Source organism: Muscardinus avellanarius, assembly GCF_963383645.1.
Source record: "Muscardinus avellanarius genome assembly, chromosome: 1".
NCBI classification, from domain to species: domain Eukaryota; kingdom Metazoa; phylum Chordata; class Mammalia; order Rodentia; family Gliridae; genus Muscardinus; species Muscardinus avellanarius.
The window spans coordinates 222983518-222998761 of record NC_137786.1 but is presented as its reverse complement, the minus strand read 5'-3'; the positions used below and the strand labels follow the sequence as shown (position 1 = coordinate 222998761).

At 35.0% G+C, this 15244-nt stretch overlaps 3 protein-coding genes across 3 annotated transcripts in view; all 3 read right to left on the bottom strand.

The window, feature by feature from the left end:
* Positions 1–15244, bottom strand: part of LOC308259951 (olfactory receptor 8U9-like) — a gene marked incomplete at both ends in the record, with an annotated part of 55866 nt that overhangs the window by 35560 nt on the left and 5062 nt on the right. The window lies entirely within an intron of this gene.
* On the bottom strand, positions 1352–2305 carry LOC308265809 (olfactory receptor 8J3; the record flags this gene model as incomplete). Its single annotated transcript, XM_080699726.1, has 1 exon — positions 1352–2305. Exon 1 carries the CDS (start codon positions 2297–2299, stop codon positions 1352–1354), a length of 948 nt encoding a protein of 315 aa, XP_080555852.1. The 5' UTR covers positions 2300–2305.
* Positions 13659–14618, bottom strand: LOC308265318 (olfactory receptor 8K1-like; the record flags this gene model as incomplete). The annotated part of the gene is made up of 1 exon (XM_080698955.1): positions 13659–14618. The coding sequence occupies one exon, from the start codon at positions 14616–14618 to the stop codon at positions 13659–13661; it is 960 nt and encodes a 319-aa protein (XP_080555081.1).

Below are 15244 nucleotides of genomic sequence, written 5' to 3'. Positions count from 1 at the left end.
TAAATCTAACAATAATTTTTCTTCTTATATTTATGATTGAAGATTTAATGGCTATACTTAAAAAAAATCTCAAGATGGAAGCCCACCTGTGAGTAAAGTGAACATAGACATATAATATTAACATGTACTTTCCAGTTTTTATTTGATACTTTCCAAAATTTTTTCTGAAGACTCTATTAGATTACATTCTAGCTTCTTAAAGTGTGGTTTATCTTATGAATCTGACTTAATTATGAAATATGGCTAGTAGAATTTATGGTTATACCTTGCCTTAAAGTTATATATAGCAGATTTAGGGTTATACTCACTAATCTGAAATTATTATATTTTAATATATATATATATATTTTTTTTTTTTTTTTTTTTTTTTGCGGGTGTGTGTGGGGATTGAGCGCAGGTCCATTCACCCTCTGAGCTACACCCCCTGCCCTATTTTTATTCTTTATCTTGAAACAGGGTCTCACTAAGTAACTGAGACTGTGTGCAAACCACCATCCTCCTGTCTCAGCCTCCCCAATGCTGGTATTACAAGCGTGCGCCACCATGCCTGGCTTAATTATATTTTTTGTAATGACATAAATATGTTTATGAACAAATACAGTAAATGTTTAGTAATATAATAATAAAATATATTTCAAAAACTAAAGAAGAATTATATTAAAGGAGAATAAAAATCTTTGCAGAATCTACAATGCTTATACGTCAAATATACAATGAATATATGCTTCATGTAGAACTATAATATTAAAAATATTAATTATATTACTTGGAAAAATATTTCAATCTTATTAAGAATTAAGCATGATTACAAATTAAGAATATCAGCTCATTATTTGTGTTTAATTATTCATCCAAAATATAGGAAGAGAAACATAATTTTAAATATAACTATTTAATTGTGATAACTAAACTGTAAAAATGATTTTAGTTATTGTTAGTAGCAATTATTCAAGATGCAGAGATTTAGTAAACTCAATTAAGCACAGGAAGAAGGAAAGAGAAACAAAAATCAAGAAAGAACAACTTTTCTTTTGCATAGAATTTTTAGCCTCATTCAAAGATTTTTTATCTCTTTTGAACATTCATCTTTCTAGACTACAGAAAATATTTCTCCTAAATTGGCCACCAGGCTATTCTTTGTAAAGTTACTGAGAAACATGTTTGTTTCTATGTGATCCTCAAAAATCAAAGACCTTCAGTTTATTTTTTAATTCAATTGTCCTCAGATTTTAGCTTCTCTCAATTTCCAGTAATGCCCTTAAACTGGTAATTCAGTCACATAACTATTCTGCATATTATATCATGGCAGATGATTTTCATTAACTTTTCATTAATCTATTGACTTATCAAATTACATTTTTTTGAGTGAATAGCATGGGTTTGTCATGAACCTCTTTAGTGCAGCCTTCACATCCTTGTTTCGCAAGCTATATATCATGGGGTTCAGCATGGGGATCACCAGTGTGTAAAATACAGAGGCCATTTTATCAGTATCTAATGAATGGTTGGTTTGAGGCTGCAAGTACATGAACAGTAGTGTCCCATAGAACACTGTCACCGCTACCATATGTGAAGCACAGGTGGAAAAGGCCTTTTTCCTTCCTTCTGAAGAACGTATCCTTAGGATAGATAAAACAATATTGAAATAAGATATGAGAACTATAGTCATAGAAAAAAACAAATTTGTAGCTGAAGATATAAAGACTACGGTTTCTGGAATATAGGTGTCAGAGCAGGACAATGCTAACAGAGGCACATTGTCACAGTAGAAATGATTGATAACATTAGAAGAACAATAAGACACAGAGAACACACAAGATGAAACCACGATAGCTGTAGAAAAGCTGTAGAGATACGTGAGGGACACCAGGAGGAGACAGACTCCCCGAGACACCACTACCATGTACATCAATGGGTTACAAATGGCCACATACCGGTCATAGGCCATCACGGCCAGCATGAAGATCTCAGCTACAATGAAAACCAGAAATCCACCCAGCTGGGTGGCACATTCGTAGTATGAGGTGGTTTTCTTACTTACTAGGAAGTTCACCAGCATTTTGGGGGCAATGACAGTAGAGTCTCCAAGATTAATGAAAGCGAGATGTCGGAGAAAGAAGTACATGGGGGTCTGAAGTCGTGAGTCGACACTGGTGAGTATGATGATGCCCACGTTGCCCATCACAGCCAGTCCATAGATGACCAAGAAGACAAAGAACAGGGGAATCTGTAGCTCTGGACTGTCTGAGACTCCTATGAGAATAAACTCTGTCACCTGGGTGAGATTTCTCACAGCCATGCAGGAGTTAGGAATCCATCTATTTGGGAAGAAACGAGTAGTTACAATGGTAAGAATATTTTATTTTTTGTAGGATTCTCATTGTATGTGAAGGCCAATCTTTTGGTGAGCTTTCTTTGAATCCTAAGTTCATCTTTTGTATTGACTAAAAGGACCTACGTATAATAAGTAAACTTTCATCACTGTGGAGTGAGGAAAAGTAAGTATAATAAAAAGATGGCCAAGATCATGTAACCTTTGGAGGGTTTATTTCCTTATAGTCTTATCATAGGAATTATGTTTTTAGCTTGCAAATATTTGAATTACCATTCTTATTTTTGTCTTATTGCATGTGAGATAGGCTTCAATTGTTTGCTTTTAATTAACTGGAATCTCTTTGCAATTCATTTATCTATGCTTGCTTTTTCTGAAGAATGGATGATTTCAGGCTCTATCATGCCCCATTTTCTATATTCTATTCTGTAACGTATCAGATGTACATTTGATTTTCATGTGACCATCCATGTTTCTTAACATTATTGTTCTTATTTTATATTTTAGTAACTCAGATAAAAATTTGTGAAGATGTGGCCTAAGATACATTTTTCAGTCTGCCAATTCTCTTTTCACCCTTTTAAGTATTAGGTGAGAGATCATTTTTTATCATTTTTGTAATTTTCAAATATTTTTTCCTAGACACTTCTTCTTAACCTTCTCCTGCTATTATTCTTTTTATTCTTATTGAGTAGTCTTACACAGTTTTTCACAATACTTTCAGTGCGGGTATTTATTTTCCTTCTTTCTTTCCTTTTTTCTTTCTTTCTCACTTTCTTTTTCTCAAGATTGAGCCCAAAGCCTGATGCATATAAAGCAAGTAGCCACTTGGCCACAGCCCCTGAGTCTCTGTATTTTCATTTTAATAGAAATTTTGATTATTAAATTTCATAATATTAAGTAATATAAAATATAACAGATCTAAATTTTAATATTTTAAATCAACTTTTTACATTTTAATATTATTTATCATTTTAATAAAATAAATATATGGTAACTATAATGCATATATTTGCCATGATATTTTAATGTGATTAAAATATGTTTATATTAAAATGTAAAACATATATACTTTAAGGATGATTGCTACACTGGGCGTGGTGGCACATGCTTGTAATCCCTGTGCTTGGGAGGCAGAGACAGGAGGAGGATCGTGCAGGTTCGAAGCCAGCCTTCCTGGCTTAAGAGACCCTGTTTCCAAAAAAAAAAAAAAAAAAAGTATAAAATAGGACTGGGAGTGTAGCCTGGAGGTAGAAGGGTTTCCAGAAACCTCATTACCACCAAAAAAAAAAAAAAAAGGATGATTACTTGAGCTCAATTAAGTGAATCAGAGTCTTTTTGTGGTCATAACTGACAGCACCTGACCTGAATTCACATCAAAATCTCTCATTCAAATCTTCGGGATTGAGTTCCAAAGAGTCAAGATTAGTTTCATAAATTTTTGAGCAGAAAAAGCCCAGAAATATTGATATTTTTCTCTCCTTTTAAAAATAATAAAATGAAAATTAGAAAATTACTCTGCAGTACAAAAAAGGCAATTATTTGACAATATGAAATGAAGCAGAGAAATAAAACCAAAATACCTACTAACATTGCTGAATACGTGATATATTTGTTTCCTACAGCATACATCATTCTTTCACCTTGATTTCCTTGAATTCTATTATTATTTATTTATGAGACAGATATTTATTGAACTCCTGCTCTGTGTCAGATAATGTTTTAGCTTCATATAAATTACCTGTCCCTTACTTCATGGGCTTGCTAATTTAGTAACTGGAACATGTGCCACTACTGGGAAATGTCTTTGGTACTAATTTCAGAAATGTCTTTGGTACTAATTTCAATATGTATTGACTTCAAGTGCTTTGGCATTAACTTTAAAATATAAAACTTCGTCTGAGCTTGGGTGTTGTGCAGGCACTCAGGCACAGAAGGAACCACACCAAAACTGATTAGGGAGAAGACAGTAGAGGTAGCCCAGGACCTTTACATTCTAAAGACAATTTTCACATAAGAAATACCTTTTAGCAGACAGGCTAAAATATCTCAAGGATGCAGGAGGATGGTACTGGTCTTACTCTGATAATCAGTTAACACATTTTGGGATGTAACAAAAGGCTTATGTTTGTACTGGAGATAGGGCAGGCCTACAGAAAGAAATCCTCATATCAAAGCTTTGCTATGGACCTATGTTGAGTCAGGAAGAATACTGCTGATTAACCAAAGATAAGAGATAATAATCTTTATAAAAACTGTTTGGTATCCAAAAACTTTAGTAACTTATTTTTAAGTTATCTACTAGATCCTTCTGATGTTGTGCTTCTATTCTGTCCCTTCTTTCTATCTTTGTAATAATGACATTGCTTAAGCTTACAGCAGAAGATTTCTAAAAGAGCTAAGATCAAGAAGCCGAGGCTACCTCTCACACTGGCACAGTTTTGCTGTGCCACCTTAACAGAACAGACAAAAGTCTGTTACAGAAGTATGTAAATAAGAGCCAGGTGTGGTGGCGCAAGCTTGTAACCCCAGATCTTGGGAGGCTGAGACAGGAGGATCGCACAGGTTCAAAGCCAGCCTCAGCAACTTAGTGAGACCCTGTTTCCAAATAAAATATAAAATAGGTCTGGAAGTACAGCCCAGAGGTAGAAAGCTCATGGGTTCCACCCCCAGTACCACCAAAAAAACTACAAAAAAACCTCAGAAATATGTAAACAAGATAATTGCAAAGGGTATTAAATGTAATGAGCAAATTAATCCAGAAGAAACATTAAAAAGACCTTGGAAAATAATTCTACATGGGATGTTAAAAGATCATGTGAAGATTCCAAACAACAGTGAATATGTGGAAAATGCTCCATTGGTATAGAGAATACAGCACTTAGTTTGTTTTTTATTGCCAGGGGTGGGGTGGGGGACTAGGGATTGAACCCAGGAACATTCTACCTCTGAATTACATCCCTCACCTCAGCCCTATTGATTATTTTAAACAGGGCCTCATCAATTTTCTGAGATACTAAGGTGTGAGGATGAATCTAGATCTTTCTGTTTAAGTATCCCATATACAGAACTTACAGGCCTCCCCAAGTTAGATTTTGTTATGTGTAAAAAGGGGAAGCTTAAAGGAGGAGACTGAGGTTGGATTATAATGAAGTAGAGAATTAGTAGAGTTTGAAAATATAGATCACAAAAACTATTTAAATTTTCTAAAGGTAAAATATAAACCATGGGGCAATTTTCATATCGGTAAATAATATGATAAGCTTTAATTTTTAAAAATACTAGTCTTTCTGTTTTGAGGACAATACATATTAGGGATTGGAAATGGCTGGTATGGAGCAGGAGTCGAAATTTAAAACATGAGAAACTACTGGGGCGAGATAATGCATGGTGCATCAAAGCAGAGAAACTCAAGAGTGAGATAAAATAATCACTTTGACAACTTGGAGCAGAATCAAGACATTCCCCTCAGCATAACTCATCTGATGAATTATATGAAAGCCACATAAGGTAATGACAGGGTGAGGTTGATTAAGATAGACTTTATGAGGTGTTTCAGGCAATTGGATCAGTGCCCATGGGCATTTTTTTTTTTAATATTACAATTGGTGATTTAAGATGGACTGACCAAAGTGCTATTTTCAACCTACTATGCTTTCTGTGCACACAAATACCGAAATCAAGAGCACATTGGTGTGGTTAGCCTGACAGGTACTTGGGCAACTTTAATCTAAAAAGTGAGAGAACTGGCAATCAAGGCTTCGGTAAAGTGTCCACTTGCTTATGTTAAATACCTCTCTCAAATGGAAGTCTATTATTCTGACATTTTTTTTCTTGTCTTTTAGAAACAAAGACAGAGGTTTATTTAGGAAATGTGGGGGATACACATTCAGGGGGGAAAGCAGGCCATATCAAGAGGGAGAGAGCAACTTTGGGGTCTCATAGTTCTTATTTTCTAGGAGACCCCATGAGGAGGTGATTAGGGACACAGCAGGGGTGGAGGTCTGAACTTTCTCAGAATTCTAAAATTTGGGCATTAATGGTAGTGTCTAGGTGGTCCCTGAGCTTGACATTTTTTTTATAGATCTTTGTTTACTCGACATTTCAGTCATCTCAGGTGTGGAGAAGGGCCATTGTTATTAAGTGTGTGAGCATACTGAGGCTTCTGCCTAAGAGAACAGATCCTGTAAGGTGAGGTTTAAGATTATGAAGTCTCTAGATTTTAAAATTATATTTTCTCTTTCCTTTCAGGTTGTCTCCTTTCTACCTACTATTTTATTTCTTCTCTCATACCCCATTTTCCTCCTCCCCCTTTAATCTCAAGGGTTCATGAAGGATGAAAGTTAATATTCTATTGCTTCTTCAGTTCCGACAAGGGGTGAAGGTCCTGCCTAGCCAGGGACTGGAGGAATCATCCAAACTGTTCTAATGAAGACAGAGAGAAATTGACCTCAGTTATTGAGTTCGGTTTTTGCAGTCAAGTCAGAAGCTAACATCACTGGAGGACACAGTCCCAGGAACATGAAGATTTGTAAGTAGTCTCTTTCTATGTGCTCAAAGTTTTCTTTTGTTGTTGTCCTGTCCATTGTGCCAAGCCAGCCATCAGAGTTGCTGAGTTCATAAGCCTGGTTATTTGGTTAACAAAGCCATTTATATTCTGACATATTCTGTACTAAAATCTTGGCAGATTCACTGCAAGAAGGTCGATTATCTAAGTATATTTCATTTTTACATTTCTAATAAACTGTACTGCTTTATGTATTTGCCTCCATGTCATCAGATTTCACTGGCAATTTTCTTGAGAAAATGATTGATGGATAGTTATATTCTGGATAAGGGGCATAATTTTGAGTTCAGGTAGTTGTATATTCACTTTTCTTTCAGAAGTGCAATGGTGTAAGCTTGAAAATTTCATTTATACAATATAGCAATATTGGATTATGACATAAATACTCTCAGTGAGCAGAAATTCACTGTTTCAATAGTAACTGAATGTACTTAAGTATATGGGACATCATAATAATCCTAAATTGAAAAAACAACTGCATCTATTAGATACCCTGTATTTTTAGTGTTAAAATTATGATAATGAACATCGTAAGCTTTGCATATTTGGTTATACACAATTCATAGTGTCTTTCAAAGAAGTTACTCATTTTGAGTCAAGGTTTGGATTTTAAAGATCTTTATAGACATATAAGATAAAATACTTTGTACCCACCTCTGATGGAGAATCTGCTTTGAGTTCTTAGCCAGAATCTCTACAGGGCTGCAGCAATGAAAGTCAAAGGGATTTATTTACCTTAGACCCTAGGTTAAGCCCAGGTGACTCTGGGAGTCACACTATGTTTGTCAGGTCCTAGGAGAAGATGCCACCTGGGATTGGCTTCTTAACTAGGTCTCTTCTGGGAATTCAGTCAGATACCTTCTGAATTTTCTTTGTTGTCTGAGCCTATACTACTGAACAGAGTTCATGATCAAAGCATATGGGGAACACAGTGATTAAAGTGTGTTTGTCAAAACACTTCCTTTCCAGCCAGAGATTCATTATTACAGCAATGGAATATTTAAGGTTTAGGAGCTCATAGTCTTGCAGCCAAGTGAGAACAACAACAAAATATGTACTTATATGTTTATTATGACCCATATAGTGTTTATTATTATTTATATATAGCACAATGTCTTTCATATGCACCTTATACATTATTTTATTATTTTCCACACTATTACATATTTTATTATATTACTATATTGTATATAATACATTATATTATAATTATAAATTATATCTATTATAAATCATAAATGATATGTACACAGAGTATGAACATTATATATGCACACTGCATATAGAGTATACGATACATTTGTTATGCCATCATCTATTGTGGTTTATCCCTTTTCTACTTTGACAATAGAATTGACAGTAATTATTTATTTATTTATTCATTTATTTTTATGGGTAAGGGGATGGATCCCAGGGGCATTTGACCTCCGAGCTACAACCCCTGTCCTATTTTTTATTCTTTATTTTGAAACAGGGTCTCAGTAAGTTGCAGAGGGCCTCACTACGTAGCTGAGTCTGTCCACAAACCGTGAGCCTCCAGTCTCAGCCTCCCGAATGCTGGGATTACAAGTGTGCGCCAACACACCCGGCTGTAATTATTTCTAAGAATGAGATAAAGTAGATGTTAAAAGAAGTATACGTCCTTTAAAAAACATATAATAATATTTCCTTTTATTATTTTTAAAATAAATTTAAGAATACCTCCACCTTTTCTCCTTCCCCATTTTAGCCCTAATGACCATCTCAGCTTAGTGAGGCCCTTTGCAACTCAGTGAGATACTGTTTAAAAATAAAGAATAAAAAATAAGCTTTGGGCTGGGTGTAAATCATAGGTAGAATATCCCTGGGTTCCAGCACCAGTACCACAAAATATACATATACATATAATTTTAGTTTATTACTTTTTTATGCTTCATTTTAGGTGAGATAAAAATACCACTACTAGAGAAGATTTTTGGTGTTTAAAAGCAAAGTCCTTGTGTTGAGATCCAAAAAGACTGAATTTCTTGATGCACAATTGCATTTTAAAAATATTAAATATTTTAAATATGTGTATTAATTGTATTAACGTAATAGCTAATAAGATATTTAGAAAACATTTACTATTCAAAAAAGTAAGTCTTAGCCGCGCGTGGTGGCGCACGCTTGTAATCCCCGCGCTTGGGAAGCTGAAACAGGAGGATCGTTCAGGTTCGAAGCCAGCCGCTCTGGCTTAAGAGACCCTGTTTCCAAATTAAAAAAATATAAAATAGGTCTGGGAGTGTAGCCCGGAGGTAGAAGGGCTTCCAGGAACCCCATTACCACCACCAAAAAAAAAAGTAAGTCTTCTCTATATATTATTTACACGCATGCATATATGCATATACACACATATAAATATATATAGAGAGAGAGCCGGGCGTGGTGGCGCACGCTTGTAATCCCCGTGCTTGGGAGGCAGAGGCAGGAGGACCGCGCAGGTTCGAAGCCAGCCGCTCGCCGCTGGCTCAGGAGACCCTGTTTCCAAATAAATATGTAAAAAATCAGGTCTGGGAGTGTAGCCCGGAGGTAGAAGGGCTTCCAGGAACCCCAGTAACACACACACACACACACACACACACACACACACACACACACAATATATATATATATATATATATATATATATATATATATATATATATAATTTCTTCCTACATACTTAAACTTAAAAGTGGAGATATATGGCATGATGACTTTTTTAAAAAAAATTTAATTTAATTGTGGTACTAAGGGTGTAACCCAGTGGCTTTTCTACCTCTGGGCTAGACTCCCAGACCTATTTTATACTTTATTTGGAAACAGGGTTTCACTAAGTTGCTTAGAGCCTCACTAAGTAGCTGAGTCTGCCTTCAAACCTCTGTGATCCTCCTGTCTCAGCCTCCCAAGCGCTGGGATTACAAGAGTGCGCCACCACGCCCAGCTGGCATGATGACATTTGAATAAAGTATAAATGCATGGATACTGCATAGTTAAATGAAATATATTTTTAAGAGCACCAAAACAGTCACAGTAAATAATCTAGTGTGGTCACCTCAATAGTGATGGTTGTGAGTGCTTAAAATATAAAAATAAAGATACATTAATTTTTATGGCTGACATAACAAAGTACCATAGACGGAGTGGATTAGATAGTGAAGTTTTTCTTTCAAGTTTGAAGCCTAGAAATTTAAACTCAAGTGTCATCAGGCATGCCTTAGTAATGGATTTGCAAATGGCTACAGGCTCACTGTCCTCACCTGCTGTCCCCTTATCCATTTATGTATTGTGTGTTCTTCCCTCTGGCCTAATTCTTTTGTAAGAACATCTGTATTATTGGATTGGAACCTACTTAATGACCTCATCTCACCTCACTGCCCTTTGGAGGTCCAATTTTCAAAGGCAGTCAGATTCTGAAGAACTAGAATTTAAGGCGTAAATGTGAGATGTGAGTTTCGGGGTGCGCACAATTTAACACATCAAAAGAGAAAGAGACTCAAATATAAAACGTGAGGGAAATTGCTGGCCATAGCATGATAATATATCATGAACTGATGAACATCATTAGTCTAAATCTCTCACTTTAGGTTCCAAAACAGTTGGAAAGATGGTATGTTTGTTAAGACAACAATGAAAAGAAACCTGGTTCTGCAAAATTATTCTATAGACCTAATACAATTTATTAAATATGCAAATCAGATTATCCATGATCAATACTCAGTACGATGAAATGCAAGAAACTAAGAACACAGTTGAAAAGTTACTAATTATAAACATATATTAGAATGTTATTAGTCTTTAAAAATTTTGTTTTTAATTGATTATATAGAAATTTGAGGAAAGTTTCTGAGAGGAAAATGAAAACTAATATTAAAAGGGCCATTTCGATGGATATATTAATTAGTTTGATCATAGTGAATATCACATAGGAAATATGCATCGTAATATTATATACATCTTTCATATATATACGTTTTTATTATTATTTAACAATTACAACTTCCCAAACCCAAAATAATATAGTTTTATATTTTTATTTCCATTAAGTAATTAAAATATCAAACATACATATATGACCTTTTAAAAATATGATTTCAGCTCCTAATTAAAGAGTATTTCTACCACCACTTCCCAATGTCTCTCTATAATTGGTACACTATCCCATACGACCAACACACCTGCTAGGATTTTTATCCCCATAGATTAGTTTATTTATCCTTTCTATAGAGGAATAATATGGCATGGCATGGTGGCACACACACATATTTCAGTACTTGGGAGGATAAGACAGGAAGATCAAAGGTTTGAAAAGAACTTCAGCAAATAGTGAGATTCTCAGCCACCTAGACAGACCTGGTTTCAAAATAAAATAAAAAAGGCCTGAGGGTGTATCTTAGAGGTAGAATGACTTTGAGTTCAATCCCAAGTAGTATGCGTGCGCACACACACACACACACACACACACACACACACAAATAATGTTTGTGTCTGGTCTGTGCAATTCATCGTTATCAATTCTGCTGCATGTAAGGGAAGTTCATTTTGTGTAATTGCTGAGTAGTATTCTATTTTACAAACATATTATAATTTAATTTTTATTTGATGTTGAATGGTGAAATATTTCTACTTTGTACTATTTGAATAAAAACTATCAGTAACATGAAATTGTATATATTTTTCTGGACATATTTTCATTCCTTGTAAGTAAAAATCCGGAAAGTGAATTCCTAGAACACAGATAGGCTCTTCAGCATTGTATATATACATATATATATATATATATATATATATATAGTATATATGTAGATATATATCTACATATATATGTAGATATATATTTAATATAGATTGGGTATTATATATAATAGGTATCATATATTCATATATTGATATATATTATAGGTATTTTATATATATTTTATATATATTATATATATATATATATCGGTTATTGTTGAATTACTTGAACTTATTTTGTATTGTGGCTTTTTTTGAATTCTGCCTTTTGAGCTTTCCAACTTTCTTGCTTTTGGAGTTTGTTTTAGTTATTCTGGATCTTTCCTCTATTGTACATAGGAAACAATCGGTTATACCCAAGAAAAACTGATTATATACCATGACTGTATGTCATGGCCTGTCTTCTTGGAAAACAGTCTCATTTGGTAGTAGTTATTACTACTCATGATAATATTTGGTGTCTAACTTAAAACAGACCTGTTAAAATTACACATTGATCTCAACCCTATGATATGAACCTCAATGATCAACAACTTGGATGCTTATGTTAGATAAGAGAGTACGAGAAAGTTTTTATTTATGTATCTGTCTGTAACATCTCTAGGAATTCTTGTTTCATGCAGAAACCTGGAAGTCATTGGGGAAATTCTGTCATGAAGAAGTATGTGTTGCTACAGGATTAAAGAAGCACAGAGGATAGATAAAAATTGAATAAATCTATTATGAAGGTGGTCATGTAAATCAGTTTTGAGAGTTTTTAGAACAGTAAAAAAAAGCACTGTGTTAGCTCAGAGTCCAAGTAACTGTGTATATAAATGCATGAAGGAAAATGCAGTCAACCCTTTAGAGTATCAGACACCTTTAATCTATATGATAACCACTTTATATTAGTACACACATTAAAGTCAGCCCAGTGAATAACAAGATTACTCACACTGAGGATTTCAATCATCAATCAGTATATAAGGAAGACATAAAAAATGGGAAGCTCTATCAAAGAGGATCTTGAATTAGTCAGCACTTTATTCAAGTGTTCTTATTTTCTTTTCTCTTTTTTGTGGTATTGGGGATGGAACCAGGGGCCATCTACTTCTGGGAGACACTCCCAGACATATTTTATATTTTATTTGAAAACAGGATCTCACCAAGTTGCTGAGAACCTCACTCAGTAGCTGAACTGGCTTCGAACCTGCGCAATCCTCCTGTCTCAGCCTCCCAAGCACGGGGATTACAAGTGTGCGCCATCACACCCAGCTTTTATTCTTTCTTTTCTAAAGGTCAGTCTTTAGATGCCAAATTTATCCTTAAGCTATAATGACATTATACACACACACACACACACACACACACACACACACACACACCTATATATACATATATATTTTTTTCTTTAAAATTCTCATTCTGAAGTAGTATGCTTTATTTAGTTCTTTCCCTAGATTCTTTTTTTTCTGCTTGTTTTCTTTTAATTTTTTATTGGTGCATTGTAGTCATACATCTTGATGGGACAAAAGATGGTGGAGACATACATGCACACATCACCCAATTAGCTCTTACCCAATTCTGACCCATTCCCTCTCCCTCCCTCTTTCCCATGCTTGGCTTACTGAGTGACTTTGAAATGTTTGTATTCTTGAAAAAATATTTTCATGTTGTGTTACAAGCACCTACTTAATTTCTTGCCTCTTGTCTAGGTAACACATTTTTCATGGTACAATTCAATATATTTTAAACAACAGTGACTATTATAAAATACCTATTAATAATTACATAGTCTATTTTGCTTCATTTCAACTAGTTAAGATTTATTGTTACTTTTGCCAGTCTTAATTAAACAAATTTTTTCTTTATTTTTATATGCAAATACTACAGGTTTCAATATTATCTTAAAAACAATTAAGGCCTTATATTATCTGACTACAATATTTATTTATGCTATTGAGATGGATAAAAGTACAGTTGATGCTACAATTTGTCTGACATAGCATTAAACATTGGGCACCTCGTAGAGTTGAAAATAAAATATTAAGTGGAAAATTTGAATCGATTAACCAAAGTTCTCTTTACAGCATCTTTTACATCTTTGTTCCTCAGGCTATAGATCAGCGGATTCAGCATAGGGATCACTAGGGTGTAAAACACAGATGCCATTTTGTCAATTTCAAAAGCGTGGCTGGATTTGGGTTGCAGGTAAATGAACAACAGTGTCCCATAGAACACGACGACCACTGTCAGATGAGAGCTACAGGTGGAGAAAGCTTTATACCTCCCCTCAGTTGAGTTCATTCTGAGAATGGCCACAAGTATAAATATGTAAGATATGAGAATGATCAGGAGAGAGGAGAGCAGATTGCAGGCTGAGAAAACCAAAATGATCATTTCTAATTCATGTGTGTCAGAACAGAGCATGGATATCAGAGGAACGCAGTCACAGTAAAAATACCTGATGATGTTTGAGCCACAGAAGGACAGCGTGAATAACTTAACTGTGAGAAGCAGTGACACAAATGTGCTGTAGAGATAGGGAATCAGTACCAGCCCCCAGCGCACTTTCCTTGCCATGATGACCACATAGAGAAGAGGTTTACAGATGGCTACACTGCGATCGTAGGCCATGGCTGAGAGGATAAACAGTTCTGTGATGATGAAAATCTCAAAGAACACCAGCTGAGTAGCACACTCATTGTAAGAAATAGTATTTGTCTGCACCACGAAGTTGACCATCATCTTTGGGCCAATGACAGTGGAGTAACCGAGGTCAGTGATTGACAAATGTCTGAGGAAAAAGTACATTGGGGTGTGTAGCTTGGGATCCAAATGGGTCAAGATAACCATACCCAGATTTCCCATGACTGTGACCAAGTATATGGCCAGAAAGATTCCAAAGAGTGGCACCTGCAGGCTTGGGTTGTCTGTGATCCCCAAGAGAATGAACTCAGTAATCTGTGTTGGTGTAGTAAAATTGCTTTTCTCTGTGTGTTTCATCTTGAAAGTCTGCAGAAGGCATACAAATCAATATAAAATTTATTTGGCATGCAATTTTCAAGTAGAATTTATATCATAATGAATTACTTAGGGTGACATTACATTTTTCTCAAATACTTCAGAGAAAAACCTGCTCCCTCCAGGCCTAAATGTATAACTATACTCATGTTCACTAAAAGTTTGATAAGGTTTGTTTTAAATAATAAAATAAGTCGATGTGGTTGTTAGTATTTTGTGTGTGTGTGGTACTAGGGATGGAACCCAGGGACATTCTACTTTCGAGCTATACCCACAACCCTATTTTTTATTCTTTATTTTGAAACAGGGTTTCACTAAATTGTGGAGGACCTCATTAAGTAGCTGAGGCTGGCCACAAACCTGGATCTTCCTGTCTCAGTCTCCCAAATGCTGGGATCACAAGTGTGCACCACCACACCCAGGTTGTTTGTTTTTGTTTCTTTGTATTTATTTATTTATTTATTTATTTATTTATTTATTTATTTATTTCGAAACTAGGGGTGGAACCTAGGGCCATTCTACCTCCGAGCCACAACCCCAGCCATACTTTTTATTCTTTATTTTGAAACAAGGCCTCACTAAGCTGCAGAGGGCCTCAATAAGAAGCT